Genomic DNA, 22200 nt, shown 5'->3' with positions numbered 1-22200 from the left:
CCTGGCTGAGGGCAGGTCCTGCTCCGGTGATTCATCCTCCCAGCGGGGCCCTGGGGACTTTGGTTCCAAGCCATTCCAAAGCCCAGAGGGGGAGAGTGCCAGAGGTCAGTTGGTCAGTTAACAAGTATTTATTAAGCCCTTCCTATGTGCCAGCACCATGCTAAGGAAGGACTAAGGATACAAAGAAAGGCAAAACTCCTAGTCCCTGTATCAAGGAATCCAAGGTCGCGATTGTCCCAGTTTATACAAATTCTAAGCTTCTACCTTCCTAGCTTTATCTCTTCAAAAAAGAAACAAAACCCGCCTTTGAAGAAGCAGTGGATTTTGGATCAGAAAACTTCATGTTCAAATCTCTCTTCTATTCTTGTCCACAGCTGGGACTCTAGGCAAACATTTCACTTCTTGGTTTCCTCCACTATACAAGGAGGGGGTTGGGCTCGGAGACCTGAGATACCTGCCAGTCAAGGCCAATGATCAATAATAACCTACGCTTTTATGATGCTCTTAAGGTTTACAAAACGCTTTCCTCGCAACGTTCCTAAAGCTATGGTCTCACGACTCCTTGGAGGAGCTACTCTGAGTCTTTTATGGAGGAGGAAAGTAAAACTCAGAGACTCGTACCTGAGTCAGTGACAAAGCCAGAAGGACAAGTAGCTGCTGGGCCCTGCCGGACACCCTGGACCCAGGGCGGTGGTACCTGTGGGCACCGTGTACCTCTCAAGGACTTGGGTACCTGAAAGATACTAGGGTCCCCTGCAGGAGGATTTCAGAAAGGCCTGGAGAGACTTACATGAACTGATGCTGAGTGAAATGAGCAGGACCAGGAGATCATAATATACAACAATACTATATGATGATCAATTCTGATGGACGTGGCCCTCTTCAGCAATGAGATGAATCAAATAAGTTCCAATAGAGCAGTAATGAATTGAACCAGCTACGCCCAGTGAAAGAACTCTGGGAGATGACCAAGAACCATTACATAGAATTCCCACTCCCTATATTTTTGTCCACCTGCATTTTTTATTTCCTTCACAGGCTAATTGTACAATATTTCAAAGTCCGATTCTCTTTGTATAGCAAAATAACTGTTAGGGCATGTATATTTATATTGTGTTTAATTTATACTTTAACATATTTAGTATGTATTGGTCAATCTGCCATCTGGGGGAGGGGGTGGGGGAAGGAGGGGAAAAATTGGAACAAAAGGTTTGGCAATTGTCAATGCTGTAAAATTACCCATGCATGTATTTTGTAAATAAAAAGCTATTTAAAAAAAAAAGATACTAGGGTCCCCCTGAAAGTCTGCCTAGGTCCCTGGACTCTGAGGAGAAACTCTCTCTCTCTTGCACTTGCCTTTATCCTACCAACTAGAAGAGAACTCTAGGATTCAGAACCAATGTACTTGACCCTGTCTCTTCCTCTTATTAGAGGAATTCCCTCGCAGAGCTCGAGTTCTGCTGGTAGGGATAGGGAATGATGTTCCAAGTTACTGGGCAAATTGAGCAGCCGTACTTACCTTGTTTTATGCTGGCTTTTTTCTGGAATGAAGAGAAACAGATCACTTAATTTAGTAATGTTATGAATTATTAAAACCACTTGATGATTAAATAATCATTAGCATTTACATAGCACCTACTACATGCCAGGCACTGTGCGATGTTCTTTTTACAAAATCATCTCATTTGATCCTCACCATAATCCTGGGACGTAGGTACTAGAATTATCCCCATTTTACAATACAGGGAATTGCATTAGGGAATTTACAATACAGAGGTGAAGTGACTTGTAAAAGATCACACAGCTAGAAATTGTCTGGGAACAAATTTGAACTCGGTCTTCCTGATTCCAGGCCCAATACTCTATCCCCTTAACTGGACTAGCTGCCTCTAAATGACTTTAAAAGACATTTAATTCAACAAACATTTAAGTCCCTTCTCTGTCTCTCCCCCTCCCCTTCCTTCCTTCCTTCCTTCCTTCCCTCCCTCCCTCCTTCTCTCCTTCCCTCCCTCCCTCCTTCCTTCCTTCCTTCCTCTCTCTCTCTCTCTCCTCTCTCTCTCTCTCTTTCTCTTTCTCTCTCTCTCTCTCTCTCTCTCTCTCTCTCTCTCTCTCTCTCTCTCTCTCTCTCTCTCTCTCTCTCTCTCTCTCTCTCTCTCCCTCCCTCCCCCTCTGTTTCTCTTTCATGCCTCTTCCTTTTCCTCTCTTTTTCTTTTTCTCTTCCTCTTTTTTCTCTTTCTCTTTATACATATACTATATATAAAGTGTTTATATATACAAACACATACACACATATACATAGCACTTTACCAAGCTATTGAAGATTACAAAGATAAAAAACAGGTCAGAAGATAATAGATCTAGAGGAAGAAGGGATTTCCAACTATCTATTATAACTATCTTATTTTAAGGATGAGGAAACTAAGTTTTATCTAAGTGATTTGCCCAAAGTCCTATCTGCATAGGACAGTTTGAACTTCTGTCTACAGAGTAATGATGTTTTACTGTACTATGACACTCTCTATCAATCCATGGCTTCTTCAGATCCATTCAGGAAAGGACAGGGGAGTGACCAATAGGTATAACCCCAAAAGTGTGCTACCAGGGAGCTGAGAGCCACACATAGTGATCTAAGAAAGCTTGAGGAAAGGTCTTTAAGCTGGAGGCATTAAGGAAAACCTCTTGCAGAAGTTGTAGCTGAACAAGATTTGAAGGGAGGTTTTGATAAATGAATATGAGGAGACGTGTTCTGGGTATGGAGCATAACCTGATGGCCGGAAAGGGCAAAAAAACAAGAAATCCAGTTTGGCTAGAATATAGAGTACATGAAGGGAAGTAAGGTAAAGTAAGGTAAGAATAAGTCTGGAAACATAAGTGGAATCAGAATGTAGTTATATTTAAATGCCAGGCTAAGAAATTTTGTATTTTATTCTATATGTAATAAGGAACCACTGAGATGTTTTGAGCAGGAAAGTGATGTAGTCAGACTTGACTATGAGAATAACAATTTTATCCATTCTGTGAAAGATAGATTGAAGAGAAAAAAGAGACAGGAAGAACATTTAGGAAAGTTAATTAAAGAGGTGACAAAGACAAAACTAAAGTGATAAGTGATAGATTGGAGAAATACTGTGAAGGTAGAACCAGAAAATCTTGGCAATTAACAAAGTACATAGTTCAAAAGAGAAAGAATACAAATGACTCTGAAGTGTCAAGCTTGGGAGACTGAAAATGATAGTGCTTTCAAGTAAAACTAAGGAGGAATCAACTGGAGATCCAGGCTGATAGTTTCATTTTTTTTTTGACAAATTGAGTTTAAGGAGCCAATAAAACATCCAAATGATATTGAGTAGACACGTGGAAATGAAGCACTGAAATTAGGAAAGTTTGAGGATGGACCAATTAGAAGTTCTTTGGATATAAATAATAACTCAAGACATGCATGAGTTTAGAATTTTTAAGGAGAAAAAAAGGAAGTATAAAAAAAGAAAACAGCCAAAGGTATGTGATTTGTATATTTATTTTACATATCTATATACTTGGGGTCACATAAAAAATTCTCAGGTGAAAAGAGGTCACAAGTAGAAAAAGTTTCATAAGCCCCACCCTAGCACATCAATAGATTGAGGTTTGTTGGTTAGATACCCTCAACCTGGTTTAACCCATCTGCCAAGATGGTTTTACCGGGGTGCAGTTACTGCACACTTTCTTGAAGCCGCGGTTGAGAGTTGGGTGACAGGTGGATACCAAAGGAGGATGAGCAACCCTGAAAAGGAAGATGTATCCAGGAGACACAGAAAAGAAATGACCAGGTAAGTAGGAGAAGCAGAAGACAGCAGTGTGTCAGAAGCCAATGGGACAGGGAGGGCTAAGTCAACAATAGCAAAGGCTACTGAAATGTTAGAGATCAAGGACTGAGAAAAGGTTATTGGATGTCTCAAAATGAAAAGCCAGTGGTTACTTTGGGATGAGTTTCAACTGAGTGGCGGGTACAAAAGCCAGACTACAAGAATAGGGTGTGAAGGTAGGTGATTCTTTTGAAGAGTTAAGACAGGAAGGAGGATATGTTGAAGAATTCGCAAGATGATTAGGAAAGGTTTGTTCATTTTGGGGGGGACGGGGGGAGAAGGAGATGTGTTTGGATAGGGCCTTGCATGGTTGTAAGAAGAAAAATAAAGGCCAGTAGAGATGATGGTGATGAAAAAGAAGACAGGAGAAAAGGAAGAGGGGGGAGGAAGATGGAAAAAGAACAAAAATGACTTGAGGATATAAGACTTTGATATCCATTCACATTTCTGCCCACTTCTAAGCTTTATTCAATGTTACCACAGGACTGATGTTGAAAAAGCAAAAAAGAAAAATCTTACTATGAAATGTTTCAACAAATTCCATTTCCATAAATATTTATATGGCCCTCTATGATTTACAAAGTTAAAGTATCGCTGTTCTCATCTTACAACCGAGAAAACTGGAGCTTAGAGAAGTTGGTTTCCTCTCTGACTTACCTACAGACACAGGCCTGGTAAGTGCTAGAAAGGAAACTTGATATCAAGTCTTCCACATCCAGTGCTCTTTCCACCATGTGTGTTGTTGCCATAGAGTGTGCATTTTTTTAAAAATTCTCTGTTCACATCTCTGTAGGGAAATAGTGACATTCATACTTCCTTAAGTTAGTTGGAAGATCAAATAAAGGAAAATGTTTTTATGTGAGCTGATGCTGAGTGAAGTGAGCAGAACCAAGAGAACCAGTAGTAAGATTATGTGATGGATTTGGCTCTTTTTAACAATGCAGTGATTCAAGACAATTCCAATAGACTTTGGATGGAGAGAGCCAGCCACAAATCAGATCGAAGCAGAGTATTTTTTTTAATTAAAGCTTTTTATTTTCAAAACATATGCACGGGCCCTTTTCATAGTGGCAAGAAATTGGACATTGAGTGGATGCCCATAATTTGGAGAATGGCTGAATAAGTTATGGAATATTATTGTTCTGTAAGAAATGAACAGCAGGAAGATTTCAGAAAGGCCTGGAGAGACTGACATGAACTGATGCTGAGTGAAATGAGCAGGACCAGAAGATCATTGCACACAGCAACAAGAAGACTAATGATGATCAATTCTGATGGATGTGGCTCTCTTCAACAATAAGTCGATGTTCTAATGATCTTGTGACAAAGAGAATCTACACCCACAGAGAGAGGACTATAGAAACTGAGTGTGGATCATACATAACATTCTCACTCTTTTTGTTGTTGTTTGCTTGCATTCTTTGTTTTCTTACTCATTTTCTTTCCTTTTTAATCTGATTTTTCTTGTGCAGCAAGAGAATTGTATGAATATGTTTACATATATTGGATTTAACATTTATTTTAACATGTATAACATATATTGGATTGTTTGCCATCTAGGGGAGGGAGTGGGGGGAAGGAGGGAAAAATCTGAAACACAAGGCTATGCAAGGGTCAATGTTGAAAATTATGCATTCATATGTTTTGAAAATAAAAGGCTTTGAATTAAAAAAAATAAAATTAACTCCTCTGCAATAAAACAAAACCATATGCATGGATAATTTTTCAACATTGATCCTTGCAAAATGTTGTGTTCCAATTTCCCACACCCTTCCCCCTACTTCCTCCCCTGGATGGCAAGAAATCCAATATATGTTAAACATGGTAAAAAATATATGTTAATTCAATATAGGCATGTATATTTATACAATTATCTTGCTGCACAAGAAATATCAAATCAAAAAGGAAAAAAATGAGAAAGAAAATGAAATGCAAGCAAATAACAAAAAGAATGAAAATGCTATGTTGTGATCCACCCTCAAGTTCTCACAGTCCTCTTTCTCTGTCTTTGGGTGTAGATGACTCTCTTCATCACAAAATTAATGGAACTGGCCTGAATCACCTCATTGTTGAAGAAAGCCACGTCCATCAGAATTGATCATTGTTGCCATGTACAATGATCTCCTGGTTCTACTCATTTCATTTAGTATAGTTCACCAAGCATAGTATTTTCACCTTTTACTATTGTTTTTTGCTTAATTTTTTTGTTTATTTTTCATGTTTTTTCCCTTTTAAGTGTGATGAATATTAAAGTATGTTTAGAAGAATTGCACATGTTTCACCTATATGGAATTGCTTGCTGTCTTGACAAGAAGAGACAGAAGGAAAGAGACAGAACATTTTGGAACACAAGATTTTACAAAGGTGAATGATGAAAACTATCTTTGCATGGATTTGGAAAAATAAAATACAATTAAAGGAAAATTCTTCACTTATCTGGTGCACTAATTGATGGACCACTATGATGCTCTTTTTCTTACATGTTTCTTTGGTATCTGAATGTCTCCGATCCTTACAAGTGAGGTTCGATAGACAAAGAAGCTATGGCTAGTGTTTTTACATCATTTTCTGTTTTGTTACTTTTAGAGCTGATAGCAGTGAGGGGAAAACAGGTGGGAGAAACTATGATGCCTGAGAAATCAGAAATTATGAAGCATGACTGGGAAATCTGGTCATGTTGGTTGAGTGAAAGTAATTGGGGGGTGAAAGACTAAGACATGAATATTATTTTGGTCTTTAGGAACCCAGTCTACCATTTCCCCTTAAATGGAATAAGAAAATACATCCCTTTTTTGTGAGAAGCAGAGAGACTATTTACCCATTACCTATATTTCCATTTCTGAATTCTCTCATAGTCAGCAATTTCTGTGACCATCTAACTAAAGCTGTCTCTTGTCACTTCCATTAACATGCTAGAGGATTATAGTGGGAAGAGTCCTGAGAGATGCTTCTTCTTCTGCCCTCCATCCCCACCCCAGGCCCAGTTACATCAGGTAAAACAGCCAAGTTGAGGCTTGAGGGCTTCTGTTTCTGTTTGTGTGTGTGTGTATAGGGATATAAATGTAAAATACAACCACATCTCTTTTTTCCACTTCCCAGCTAATATAGACTCAATACCATGCAGTGTTGGAGGGAACAGCAGGGATGAAGATAATCAGATTGGGGGAAAATGTGATTTGTGTCTTTATACCGATAGCCCAATATTAGACAGATAGGATTTGTTTGTTAAAGAAAGAATTTTCTTTATTTGGATTAATAAAAGTGAAAATTACATCGGACATAGTGTCAAGAGGTATAAATATAATTGAAATATCAGCAACAAAAGGATTCACCCAAATGAGTCTGTCAACAGAGCATACATCTCAGGCAATATCTTGACTCACTTCTGCATTCTGATCCAATTCTTGAACTCACAGTATTAGTTAAAGAGTGAAAAACATCCAGAGAAACGATTAAAGCTGAAACAAAGGAGTAAGGCCATAAAGCAGCAGTGGCTTCTTTAAGCCATCCATCTCAGAACTCACCTGAGAATTTTAGGTTCATAAACTCAGAATTAGAACAGGCTTTAAGTCATCGAGTTTAATCTCCTCATTCTACGGATAAAGATACTGAGACTAAAGGTCACATACTTAGGAAATATTAGAGCTAGCTAGTATTTTAACTCAGGGCTTTTGGATCAAAGGAGACCCTGAAATGTCATTGACAAAAGTGGTTTGCAATAATATTTTCACATTTTTTGTCTGTTTGTCTGTTTTTTTCTCATGTTTTTTTCCCCCCCTTTTGGTCTTATTTTTCTTGTATAACATGACAGATACAGAAATGTGTTTTTAAAAATTGCACATATTTAACCTATATCAGATTACTTGCTGTCTTAGGGAAGAGGAGGGAAGGAGAAAAAATTGGAAATAAAGTCTTACAAAAATGAATGTTGAAAACTATCTTTACATGTATTTAGAAAAATAAAATACTATTGAACATTTTTAAAAAAACAAGAGTGGCTTGCAGACCCTTTTCCTGGGGATCTTTAAGAAAAATGAAATTTATTACTGGGATCCTTTGAGATTAGTACTGATTAGAGACAATGGGATGGGTTAAATAACACCATTTTATGGTACTACCCAGCCTTTTGAATCTCTGAATACTTAAACAATACTTGAAGGGGAAGAAAAAACTGGCCATTTTGACAAATCACACTTTTTGCCAGTGAAAAACAATAGAACCCCCAATCTGAGTTGGGGAAGGTCAAAATAGTGAACTCTTCCATTGATGCATATCAAGTTGGTGGAGAGGGGACATACATCTAAGGTTGAAGAAACCAATTGAAACATAACAGCAGGATAAATATAGTTTATTTATATATAAATATCATTATAATGCAAACAACATTTTGGAAAAAATTTTTAAATATTAAATTATTAAAAGGATTGAGGAAAATACATGGAAATCGATTCCAGGTACAAACTTGGTACTTTAAAAAGAATCTTTTAAAGTTTCAAATATCTTGATCATCACTGTCCATCGCAGAATTCATCTGAAAATTTTAGGTTCATAAACTTAGAGGTAAAATGGATCTTCCTGCCTTTCTTCTTCCCTTTTCTTTAAATAAATGAATTAAAAGGCATTTTTTGAAAAGCAATTAATAGTGTTAAGCACTGTCCTAGGCAAAAGGGACATATATAATTATAAAAAGTGAGATATTATTTGCTTTCAAGGAGCTAACATTTTATTGGGGCCAAAGGGTCTGGAGTGGGGCAGGTTACACATACAGAACAGTGGCCAGGGGACAGTATTAAACCCAAGAGATAGAGAGCATCAAGGGATGTCCAGTGGAGTCCTTCAGCAGTCAGGTACACCCCCATGTTGGGCTGAATAAACTGCATTTACTCAGCAGTTAGAATGAATTGGCCCCAGAGTAGTTCCAAAGCTAAATGAATTGATTTCTCCAGGGAGGTGGCCATGAGTCTAGAGCTGCTCCTGTCCCAAATAAGGAGAAGGGGCCAGTGGGGAGAACAGTGACAGAGCAGATGGGTGAGTGGGATGCTAATTCAGAAACAAGGAAACATTATTCATCCAATACCTTCCATGAAAACATAGGGCTTCTTTAGAATGGGGCAGCACATGCTTAGGCTGAGCTTCCAGCCCCTGGCTCCTGTGACTTGATAATTAATATAATCTTCCAGGAGCTAGTTTCCCTATAAACATCAAAGCTTTGTAAATTAAGGGACTAGTAATATTATCTTCACAAGAACAATAGTAAATAGAAAATTTTTTTAAGTCAAATCTAGATTTCCTCAACACCTTCCTTGTGGATCCCAAATTCAGTTCTCATCTTATGAAAATCCATTCCTATAAGAGTATAACATTTCCAATCTAATTCTTGATCTAGCATGAAAAAAAAAACAACTTGTTTTCTTGTTAAATGATTCACTTTTTCTCTGATGCCATGGAATTAACTCATTTGAAGGCTTTGGGGAATGTAAGTTGTTTGGGCTTTTGTTGTTGTTTGGGGCAGGGAAGGGGGGGAGGTATCTTTTATGTCCAGGATATCCAGGACATCCATCAGTGCTTATGACACTAGCTCCCTTTGGTGATAATTTAGCATTAACTTAAGTTTTCCACTTGCAGGAGATGGAACAATGTGCAGAAATAAAGAAAACAAATAAATGCAACATAGACTTGATGAGAGTTCAGAGAAATCTGAAATGTGAGAAGGAAAGGAAAGCAATAACAATAACAAAGAGCTATGTTTTCGAGCTCATAACAGAGGAGCTGAGCTGTCTTGCTGATTTCTAGCATGGCCCAGAACAGCCATTCAGTTTGTCACAATCAACTCCTTCCCAAGGAATTAGCTCCAGATGCTGCATATGGGTGAGAATCCTGCAATTCTTTGCCAGCCCAGAAAGGACAATCTAGAGAATGGGACTCCCAGAAGAGAGCATGAGCAGAGCCCTCTGCCATGCAATGTGAGGTAGTGTTGGAGGCTGGGAAATGGGAGACTCAGGAATGGGTATTTAGTATAAAATGAATCAATGTAATAAAAAATGAATCCTATGCTTCCAGAAAGGTCTGGGGAAATACCAGGGAAGATTTCACTTCTCCTCCCTCCACTAAATGGCCATTTGTGCCTCTAATAAATTGGTGTTGATGGGCAGCCACTCCTAGCCCTAATACAGAGTTCTTCAAGGCAGTGCTAATGATAACATCAAGTGCGTTACCCCCTCCATCATCCGTAGGAACATCGTTGGCCCCTCTCCTGAGAAAGAGGCCCTGACATTGGTTCCCAATATTCTGGCTTTTTTCATGTTATCTTTTCTATCCACACAGAAGTCTTGCTTTCTCCTTTTGCCGGTCTGGTGCATTTTATGTTCCTTCTTTTCTCTATGTGCTCGTCCTTTCTGAGTAAACCAGCAAGGCTTCTCCAAGTCCACCCAGTAGAAGGCTGCAAACAATTGTAAAAAGGTTAGCTTTTTAACCTGCTTTGCACGGCCTGTCCACAACAGGAGACCCCTGGCCTTTATCCACTTAAAGCCAGTGATCCCTTGCTACCTTTTCCATTAGTTCTGCCTACCCAACTGGTCTCAGTCCATGATGCTCTGAGACTTACAAGATTTTTCACCACCACGAACAAAAGTTACCCAGTCTGTGCAGGAATTGACATATTGAGGGTGGGAAGAATAGGAACAATCTTTGTTTACTCTAAACCTATTTCTTATATATGGATGGTCCCAGACAGGAATTCTCTTCTCTTCTCCACTGCTGGTGCTGGACATTTCTCTCCCTTTTTCCTTCTCCTGCTTCAAGTGCCTATTCCCTATTTCTGTCCTTCCCAGATCCAATCTCGCTCCACACTCATACATTAACTAATTGTCCCTTTTGATGAAGAAAGGAGAAGTGCCAGTCTCCATAGTCAACATCCCAGCCCTGGCTCCTCTCTTCATCCATTCAGCCCTTTATCCTTCTTTCCCCTCTCCAGACTCCCCTCACTCCATCCTCAGCTCTAGAGAGAAAAACAAACAACTAAATTACCAACTTTTGGAGCATTACCCCTGGGGAAATTAGCAAACACCCTTGTAACATCCCATTATGGAGTTCCAGAATAGAGGCTGGCTCTCTCCAAAATCAGCCAAACCCATGGTTTTTCTACCAGTAATGTGTGGGGTTAAGCTGAACTAAAATGAAAGTTGAGTATCCCAGAATCAGTGCTTTCAAACTGGAGAAGACTTTTGAGATTCCCTTGGACAGCAAGAAGATTTGATCTGTCTATACTTAAAGAAATTAATTTAGATTATTCACTGGAAAGTCAAATACTGAAACAGAAGCTTAAGTACTTTGGCCATGTAATGAAAAGATGGGAAAGATTTGGATGTTAGGAAAGATTAAAGGCAAAAGAAAAAGAGGATGGCAGAGCGTAAGATGGATAGTGTCATGAGAACAATGAACATGAGTTTGTATAAAATTCAAAAGATAGGACATTCATAACTCTCAGATTGGTTAAGATAACAAGAAAAGACAATGATAAATGTTGGAGAGGATGTAGGAAAACTGGGACACTAATGCATTGTTGATGGAATTGTGAACTGATTCACCCATTTGGAGAGCAATTTGGAACTATGCTCAAAGGCCTATCAAACTATGCATACCCTTAGATCCAGCAATATTTCTATTGCATCTGTATCTTTAAGAGATTATAAAGGCAGGAAAGGGACCCATATGTGCAAAATGTTTGTAGCAGCCCTTAGTTAAAGTGGCAAGAAACTGAAAACTGAGTGGATGCCCATCAATTGGGGAATGGCTGAATAAATTGTGGTATATGAATGTAATGGAATATTATTGTTCTGTAAGAAATGACCAGCAGGATGAATACAGAGAAGCTTGGAGAGACTTACATGAACTGATGCTGAGTGAAATGAGCCAGAACTAAGAGAACATTGTACATGGCAACAAGATGATGTGATGATCAACTTTGATGGACTTAGCTCTTTTCAACAATGCAAGTGATTGAAGGCAATTCTAATAGACTTGGATGGAAAGAGCCATCCACATCCAGAGGGAGAACTATGGAGACTGAATATGGAACAAAGCATAGAATTTTCACCTTTGTTGTTATTGTTGTTTGCTTGTTTTTTGTTTCTCTTTTTTTTCCTTTTGATCTGATTTTTCTTGTGCAGCATGATAAATGTGGAAATATGTTTAGAAGAATTGCACATGTTTAACCTCTATCAGATTACTTGCTGTCTTGGGGAGGGGAGAAAAGGGAAAGGACAAAAAAAATTGAAACACAAGGTTTTGCAAAGGTAAATGTTGAAAAATGATCTTTGTGTGTATTTGGAAAAATAAAATACTATTAAAAAAATTTTAAAGATAAAGAGGATATAAGATCCCAGTATACAAGGTCCATGGAGTCACACAGAGTTGGAAATGACTGAATGGTTGAATAACATTTATTAGTATCCAGGATACCTCTTATAAGGAATTTGTCAGAAGATACTGTCAGAGTCTCACAGGCTGAGCAAGCATGGATGGGTTAAAATCTGCATCACTGGAAGGAGCTTCAAAATCAATAAGCTTACAGATCCATTTAAGGGTTGAGGACCTTACTTAATTGGATTGCCCCAAAAGCTGTATGACCCCAAAGGCAATGTCCTCCTTTTCTACACAAGTGGGGCAAATATGGAGGATCACAGTGAGCTGAGGTCACGGGGGGAAGATGGCTTTTACTCTTGAAATATTTTATTTTTGCAAATTTTTACATGGTACATTAAGCGTCTAGTCTTCCAAATTACTAGAGAAAAGTACAGGACAAAAGACTAGCCCTTTGCCCTTTCTAGTTACAAACTAAAGTGTAAATAGTCTTGCATTTTGCTCCATTGGCTTATGAAAAACCAGAACAAATCTGGTAAATGCTGAAACAGAAACAAATGTCAGGGGCAAGGGGTTGAATTTTAATAGCATAAGGACCATTAAAGTCTGAGTTTTATGGAACTGTTTGCAAATCTTGTAATCCTCACCATTCCTGAAATGGACAAACATCAATAACTAAGGAATAAATTTCTACTGTTGAGTTCACTGATTGCATTTATAGTCTGAGACCCTTTTGAGTAAATCTATAAACAGGGCAGGTTGTGAAACAGGTAAAGTGTCCTCCTCCTTCCACTGCCCTGTCCCCATCTACTTCTCCTGTCTTTCAGTACTTCTTTCTCTCTTCCATCAGGCACTCAGTTTCCTCCTGCTACTTCCCGCTGTGGGTACTTTATCATTGTGATAAACCAGGCTCTTTCTCTGTAGTCTTTGCTCTAGACTTGAGACTCAGTAGTAGAGTCAGAAACAGAAACAACAATATTCACAGTCAAGGTCTTCTGTATAATTCTGGATTATAATGGATTAACACTCCAAACACAAACCCTTTATGTAAGCAAAATCTTATAAATTTGTAGTGTATTAATTACAATTAAGGTTGAAAATTGAATTTTCTTCCTTTAGATTACCTAATCTTTTTAATCAAAGGCCCAAAGCTAATCATTCTAAATTTTTATTACTATTTTTATTTTAATTGTTGTTATTTTAGAAATTGATCAATATTGACTGTAAGTATATTATTTTTTTTACTAAAGCTGGGCAAAAGTATTTTTAAAATTCCTGATCCAAATCCTCATAAGTGAATAAACATGAAACGAGATCCTTGCCTTTATTTTAAGTAGTATTTTCTTCACTGACCATTCTAAACTGCAAGGTGATGTCTGGGTCCTGCTGGGGTTCTTGACCTATTTCTACTAGACTGACAACTACCTCAGTAGATGACTAAAGCAGTTGTATATGTACAATGAGAAAATGTCTCTGTACAAAAGATAGTAACAAAATCTAAAGCATATTCTGACAATCTCTCACATGGTGGGTCTTTCTGTGGTTGGAAAAATTCTTTGAGGCTGAAAACATGCCCCCCTTAAACTCTAGGGTTCTCCAAAAAAATCAGGAAATTCCAAGCCAAGGTTCTTTCTGCAGTGATCACACATGTTCTATTGCCTTATTCTGGGTACACGTACCACACAACAGGCTCTGCTTTCCATTTTGCTGAGTATAAGCAACAAAATACACAGGTTTTAAAATATGAAAAAGTTATATGTGATTGTTTTGACTGCTGCTCTTACTATCCAATCTCAACACTAGGCTACTAGTCAGTACTCCCATTCCAACTTATCATTCAGATCAACCTCAAATTGTTATATGCTGAAAGATCACACAGGACCTCGATGAAATTTCATTATACTAAAGTGACTCTGTAACAATTTACAATCTGTCAAGCTTGGAATGATAGTAATTTGGAGAATCTCAAAAACAGACCCAGAAACAGAGTCATTTTCCTTCTCTTAAATTTTTGGCAGCTAGATTTCAACTTGCCCCCAATTTGTGACACTCCTTAAGGGGGTACCTTCTAGCTGGGTAGGAGAAAGATATTTTGTCTTCCAATACAGTCTCCAAGTGCTTTAAACTCAGCAAGACCACTGAATAGCTGATTCCTCAATTTTTTCCTTTCTGTTTATATGAATCCTATGCTTTATTTAGAGCACCCAGGATCCTATATCTGTAAGATATAGACAGCATAAATATATGTGTGTATGCATATGCACATACATATATACACATATGCATATACGAACATATACACAAAAACACATATATACACCAAAGTAGTTTCTACCTCTTCTACACACCCACAGGACTTCTCTGTAACTCATTTGCCTCTGAATTGTGCACTTTTTTATTTTATTAAAGCTTTTATTTTCAAAACATATGCAAGGATAATTTTTTAATATTGACCCTTACAAAACCTTGTGTTCCAAATTTTCCCCCTTTTCCCTTTACCCTCCTCTCCTAGATGGCAAGTAACTCAATATATGTTAAACACGTCCAGTTCTTCTATACATATTGCTACAATTATCATGCTTGTGCAGTCATTTTTTTGCATGTTAAGTGAATCACCTATCAGCCTGTTAAGTTCCTTGAGGGTAGGGACACTGCCTTTCATTTTTTTTTAAGAGTCTCCACAATGCAATGCCATAAAAAACACTTGTTTGAATGAGAGATCAATAACCATTCTTTAAAAAAAAAAAAAAAAAGTGCTTGCTAATGCAAAAAAAAAAAACAAAAAAAAAAAAAACGCACAATCTAATCCTCCCTTCTTATCCACCTGATTCAGCCTCAGTGTGAGGAATGGAACAGTTTTGTTCCTCAAAGCCCCTATTTTTTTACTGTGAAATCATCCAGATACATCTTATTGACCTGAATACTTGCAAGATGGAGGAGTTTGTGAACCATCCCCCCAAGAGCTTCCACTCAGCTGATGACATATTTCAAAACCATTACTTAAGAGTTACTCCCTATGTGGTATGAGGAAAATGTTTTCTTTTCTTCTTGTTCCTTCCTTTTCAGAACAGAAATTGGCCTCTATTCACTGCCTTTTTCTAGAACTCTTTTTCTAGAAATTTTGAAAAAGGAAAATAGATTCTTCTGAGTCTCTGGATGGTTTAAGTTTCATCTTACCCACAAGCAGGGTGGGGAGAGGCTCCATAGCTTCTGAAACTCCTTTCTCAGCTCTATAAGCACCAAGAAGAAACTCCCAGTAAAATTTCTTCACCTCCAGGTCCCCCAAAAGACAAAAATTGTCCTTGCATTTGGCACTGAGGGCATGATTGTTTCACAAGAACTAACAGCTGACATCCATTTCCTTCTTCAAAGACCCAAATGTGAAGGCTGTCTCCTCCCCAATACTTAAGCTAAAACTACAAAGCCTCTTCCTTCTGATGTTAAAAGAAATCCTAACAAACTCTTGTTTTACTTTTGTACCTAACATATTACTAAGGAGAATGTACAAATAAAAGATGCCATATTATTTGGGAGGCTATAATAGATCAAATTAAATAGCAGGTTTTTATGACTCTTCCCCCCCCCAACAAGTTCTATGAATGCTATGACTTACTCTGAAAAATCATATAAATTATCAGAATTAGTCATAAAAGCAAGCATATAATATGTATAATAATAACATTAATAAATAATTATACATTAAATGGGTAATAATAAACATTAATCATATTGTATTCTAAAATTTGCAAAATATTTTATTTCAGCTTTGTAATTATGAATGCAGGGCAAAGCTTGGAGTCAAGTCTGAAGTCTAATACATAGTAGCTGCTTGATCCTGAGAAATTCACTGAATATTTTAGTCCTTCATATAATTCTATATAAATTGTCAAGAGCAATTGTTTCTGTTTTGGTCAGAAACCCCAAAGAAACCCCAATGTGAGAAACCTCGCATTGATTTCTATCTTTTTCTTGATTTTCTTCTTCTCTCTCTCTTCTTCTCTCTCTTTCTCTCTTTCTGTCTCTCTTTCTTTCTTTCTTTCTTTCTTTCTTTCCTTTCCTTTTTTTTTAAATTGAGAGGCCTCATTTTTTTTACCTACCCTTAATCACTAAAAGGGCCATTGTCTCAGTGAAACTGAGACCTGTTAAAGACCTTAGCTTAAAAAAGACCAAGATCCCCCACTGCATCCAGGACCATCTCTAGTCATATTGATCTATATCTGGTCATTGGACCTAGATGTCTCCAGAGAAGAGAAAAAGGCTGGTGACTTTGCACAGCTGGCCCTCACTCAAATCCAGTTCAATTGCAAATCAAAATATCACCTTTTTATATCTTAGTCCTGTTAGAGAACAAAGGACAAACAGCAACTTTCTCTAACTATAAGCTACAAACAGCTTCCAGTCTACATTGGTACATTCTTCCCTGGAAGTTCCCTAAATCATATGAAATCATAGTCTGGAACTCTCCCTATTCCCCATTTAATTTTTTTTAAAGGTTAAGTTTATAGAATATACCAGTTTGTTTATGTGTTTCTAAAACTTTCGGACATCATACATCTGGCAATAGTTTTACTATCATCATCATCATGATATCTTTTTGGTTCTGGGTAGGAGCGGAACACTGCTCATTCTAAAAAAGAATATTATAATTACAACAGATGGAAAATGCCATTCATAATCAAAGAGAACTATGGAGATTGAATGTGAATCAAAGCATAGTATTTTCACCATTTTTGTTTGTTTGCTTTTTCTTTCTCATGGTTTGTTTTTCCTTTTGGTATGATTTTTCTAGCACAACATGACAATTAGGGAAATGTGTTTAAAAGAACTGCACATATTTAACTTCTGTCAGATTGTTTGCTGTCTATCAGATTGCTTGCAAGAGAGAGGGGGAAGAAGGGAGAAAAATTTGCAACACAAAGCCTTACAAAAATGAATATTGAAAACTATCTTTTAAAGGTCTCATTTCTAAAATATATAGAGAATTGACCCAAATTTATAACAATAAAGCCATTCCCCAGTTGATAAGTATCAAAGGATATGAATAGACAATTTTCAGATGAAGAAATTAAAGCCATTTCTAGTCATGTGAAAAAATGCTTTAATTCATTATTGATAAGAGAATGTAAATTAAGACAATTCTAAAGTGCCACTTCACACCTAGCAGATTGGCGAGGATAACTGGAAAAGATAATGATAAATGTTGGAGGGAATGTGGGGGAAACAGGGACACTAATACATTGTTGGTGGAGTAGTGAATTGATCCAACCATTCTGGAGAGCAGTTTGGAACTATGTCCAAAAGGCTGTAAAACTGTGCATACCCTTATATCTAGCAGTGTCTCTCTTAGATCTGTATCCCAAAGAAATCATAAAAAAGGAAAAAGGACCCGTATGTACAAAAATGTTTGTGGCAGCCCTTTTTGTAGTGGCTAGAAACTGGAAACTGAGTGGATGCCCATCAATTGGAGAATGGCTGAATAAGTTATGGTACATGAATGTTATGGAATATTATTGTTCTGTAAGAAATGACCAGCAGGATGAATACAGAGAGGATTGGAGAGACTTACAGGAACTAATGCTGAGTGAAATGAGCAGAAGTAGGAGATCACTACACAGCAACAAGAAGATTACCTGAAGAATAACAGTGATGGACTTGGCTCTTTTTAATAATGACGTGATTCAAGACAATTCTAATAGATTTGTGATGGAAAGTGGTATCTTTATCCAGAGAGAGAATTATGGAGACTTAATGCAGATCAAAGCATTGTATTTTTACCATTGTGGTTGTTTTTTGTTTGCTTATTTCTTTTTCTTTTTCATTTTCCCCCTTTTATTCTGATTTTTCTTGTGCAATGTGACAAAAGTGGAAATATATTTAGAATTGTACATGTTTAATTGATATTGGATTACTTGCTTTCTGAAGTGGGGAGGAGGGAGAAAAATTTGGAACACAAGATTTTGTAAGAGTGAATGTTGAAAACTATCTTTGCATGTATGTGGAAAAATAAAATACTACTGAGAAAAAAAATTTAAATTAAACTAATTTAATTTTTTTTAAAAGAAAAAAGGCCAAGAGAGAAGACAGATCTCAAACAAATATACTAATAGTTATTGTTCATTCAAAAGATAAAAAATAAAAAACAATATCTTATCCTAACCGAAGCTATTCTTTTGAAATCCTCCTAACCCCTTCTCCTAATCCTATATGTTATAATTCTTGAGAGGCAATTAGGCAATAAATTAGATAGAATGCTGGTTCTGAGTCAGGAAGACTTAGATATGTGAGCTTAAATCCGGCCTCAGACACTAGCTGTGTGGCCCTGGGCAAGTCACCTAACTCTGTTTGCCTCAGTTTCCTCATCTGTAAAATGAGCTCAAGAAGAAAATGTCAAACCACTCTAGGATCTCTGCCAAAAAAACTCAAAATGGGATCATAAAGAATAGGACATGACTGAAACAAATTTTTGATAATAATTGCTGAAAACATGAAAAATTAAGAAAAATCCCAATTTTGAACTCAATTCTTAACTGGAATTTTTTCTTTCCTTTAATTTTGAAGTATAAATCTGCCAAATAAACCATTCACACCAAAACAGAAAAGGGCCCCTAGACAGACATGCAAAGTTTTAAATCCAAAATGAGTTTTTGGTGTCTTGTTTGAATCAATCCCAACAACTCCAATCCAGTTAAATGTTCCCCTTCAGTATGCTACATTCTATAGTCAGATACAATGGATTAACTCATCAGAGGTGGGTGAAAAGGGCTTTAACATAGCTCAGACACCTTCCTGGAGGTGGAATGACACTTAGGGCTGGGACTATGCTATTGGGCATGTGGCTAATGGTGGTCTTCTTTAGCCAGGGCCGCTTGCAATCTCTTCATGTTATTTTTCCTTATGGGTTTAATTTTGGTGGCTAGGATGTGACCATATGGATCTGATCAAACAGAGCCAATAAAATATTTGTGACTAGCAGCATACACATTGTTTTCACTTCTAAGCTAGCTACTAAAAGATCTTAGTCTCACAGGTTTAGAGTAAGGCCAGAGAAACTATTTCATTCAAAGCCCCATTTTATTTATTTATTTATTTGCTTTGTTATAGTTAAATTTCTAATTAATTTTTAAAAAGTTAACAAGTACTTATTTTCTCTTCCTCACACCACCCTTTCCTCACTGGAAACAGAGAAAGTCAAACAAAAACTGTAACAAAAATACTTATTCAAGCAAAATAAATCACCATATTAGCCATGATAAAAAAATATATTTCTCTCATTCTGAATATTTAACCCATCATTCTTCTGTCAAGAAATGGGCTACATCCTTTGTTATTGGTTTGGGGATCACAGTTGATCATTGTATTGATTAGAGTTCTTAAGTCCTTCAAAGTTTGTTTTTGCAATGATGATGTTAAAATATAAGTTGTTCTCCCCTCATTTTATAGATGAGGTAACTGAGATTAAAAAGTATCAGAGGCAAGATTCATGCCCAAGTCCTCTGACTCTGGATATAGTATATGACACAATCTCTCAATGGTGACTAGGAGAACCAAAGAACAATTTTATCTATTTCATTAATCTCTCTGTACTGCCCTCCCTAGTCCTCTAAAACTGCAAGAAAAGTCATCAGGCAATAACAATAGCTGGTCACTGCCAGTGGATACAAAGTGTTCACTATTACAGCCTTCCAAGGGCTATTCTTTCTCTGTAACTATGTCAATCATAAATAAGTGCAGCTTCTCAAAATTTCCTGCTCCAGAGATTGAGTTCATCCAAATCAATCCACAAATGGAGCTGGGGGAGGGGAGGATGTCCCATAGCAAGAATGAGAAAAAGCACAAGAAATATATAATTTCATCAGAATGTTTCTGTTTTGGCCAGAAACTAAGGGTCTTCCCCTCTCAGATTAGATTTTTTTAACTAGGGAAAAAAAGGCCATTTTCTGCCTCGTTTCTTACCTATCCTTAATCACTGAATGGGCAGTTGCCTCGGTCAAATTCAGACCTTAATTAAAAAAGGCCAAGGTCTCCCATTTCACCCAGGGCCTGCTCTGTATCCTGCCACTGGACCCAGATGTTCTAGATGAGACAGTGTGACTGGTGACTTTGCCCAGCCCTCCCTCACTTAAATCCAATTCACTTGCACGTCAGAGCATCTCCCCGCCCCATTCATGGTCCTCTCGGAGAACAAAGGACTCCATCGCTTGGGGACTTTGTTTTCTCAACTACAACACAAGAATAATAAAACCCAGCCTGCCCACCTCACAGAGTTGTTGTGAAGATCATCCGAGATAATGGATGTGAAAGTACTTTGTAAACTGTAAAATAATTGGCAGGGTATGTTTATTATTATACTTGTGACCACAATGAGAAATACATGGCAGTTGCCACAGCTGTTTCCAATGATCCCAATTAAGGAAGGCATAAAAGTCTCCTTCCCTCTCCTCCCCCAGGATGCTTTTAGGTAGCAGACAAAAGCAGAAGAGCTCGGGTCTCCGGGCAGTGCTCAGGATTTGCCATCAGACTATAGAGGCAGATCTACATTATAGGGGATCAATCGGGAAATCAAAAGAACATAGAAAGATAGTACTTTATAGCAGACCTTGGTATTAGGGACCTTTTGTGTGTGTCTGATCCCTGGGAAAAGCCTCATGCACTGGGATATTTTATAAATTGATAATTTAGGCAAAGAACATGCTGAAATGACAACACTGCATGATAAGGACTGTAACAACTACTCTCCTTGACTATACCTTCTAAACTTTCTTTTTTGGGGATTGCATGGCTCTGGCAGTCAGGCTTAATGGGACCTTGACAGCAGTGGTCAGCATACTCTCCAGAGTACATTAAAATTCTGTGGATGGTCTGGTGCAGGATTTTGTGCCTTCTCTTAATAGATGAAGAAACTGAGGTTCAGAGAAACCCAAGGTTTCAGGGGCAAGAAATGGCAGAATTAGGTGATTTTGTGGCACTCATTCTCTACCATGAATTACAGCAAGAAATCCAAATGCCCAATGGTCATCTCCTATCACTGAATTTACCAAGTGTCCAGTTCCTAAGCTCGTACAAAATACTTACCAAACCACCAATGGCCACTTTATCCCTAAATAATGGTGCTCACCAAACAAACAGCTGATTCCCATCCTTAAACAAAATACTTACCAAGCCACCATAGCAATGTCCAGGACTGTGTCAAACAGCAATATTGAAAAGCCAGCTGTCATAACCTGTAGAAACAATTTTAACAAAAGGTCTAAGTGACATCTGGCATGCCCTTTCTCATAGATTCACTTTAATTCTGTGTGGCATCCCAGCATCCTTCCTTCTCTCCTCGTTCCCTGCCCCTCTTCCACCTCCTTCCTGGGCCTTTGGCCTTACTAATGATTCAGGTCATAATTGTGCATTTAATGTTGCTTCTCAATCATTGTTCTATGCACAGAATATTTACATTTACTGATTGCTGGCAGAACATTAGGTGCTGAAAATACCCCTTGTTAAGTGGTTCAGGATAATACAAGGATCACAAAAGACTTTGAATAAGATCAGGTTTTTTGCTTCTAAACTTTAGAAAAAAAAACTATTATTTATTCTGTTCAGGATTTGCTTACAATGACTGGATGCATTTATTTATACCTTCCAAGAAAGACAAACAACATAACAAAAAAATTCCTTTCTTCAAAAACAAACAAAAACACTCTCCTAGAAAGCACTCCAGTTGGATTCTTAACCAGTATCTAAATAAGTTAGAGCTACATAATATGACAGAAGCATACCCTACTCCAGAAGTGGAAGAAGGTACTTTGTTTTTTTTTAAATATATCCCTTAACACTTATAAGTCTTTTAATGGCATTTAGATGTGGGCTCCTACTAGTTAGTTCCTCCTTCCTAAAAGGGAGTATGTGATCACTACTCACAACTGCCCACATCACACGTGTCTCTAGCAAGGACTTTATTAAAAGAGCTCATATTATTTTAAAGTGCCTAACTTAAATAGAATTC

At 37.5% G+C, this 22200-nt stretch overlaps 1 protein-coding gene across 6 annotated transcripts in view; it reads right to left on the bottom strand.

Moving 5' to 3' along the window:
- Positions 1–7062: 7062 nt before the first annotated feature.
- Positions 7063–22200, bottom strand: part of TMEM241 (transmembrane protein 241) — a 172327-nt gene continuing 157189 nt past the window's right edge. For all 6 annotated transcript variants that reach the window (XM_051970343.1, XM_051970346.1, XM_051970345.1 and 3 more), the window contains 2 exons: positions 21363–21427; positions 7063–10284 (listed from right to left, as the gene is read on the bottom strand). In XM_051970343.1, the coding sequence (XP_051826303.1) occupies positions 10224–10284; positions 21363–21427 (126 nt within the window). In that variant the 3' untranslated portion in view covers positions 7063–10223. The remainder of the gene's footprint in view (positions 10285–21362; positions 21428–22200) is intronic.

This window comes from Antechinus flavipes, chromosome 1 (assembly GCF_016432865.1).
Source record: "Antechinus flavipes isolate AdamAnt ecotype Samford, QLD, Australia chromosome 1, AdamAnt_v2, whole genome shotgun sequence".
NCBI lineage: Eukaryota > Metazoa > Chordata > Mammalia > Dasyuromorphia > Dasyuridae > Antechinus > Antechinus flavipes.
Note: the sequence above shows the minus strand (reverse complement) of the source record. Positions and strands in the feature narration are given on the sequence as shown.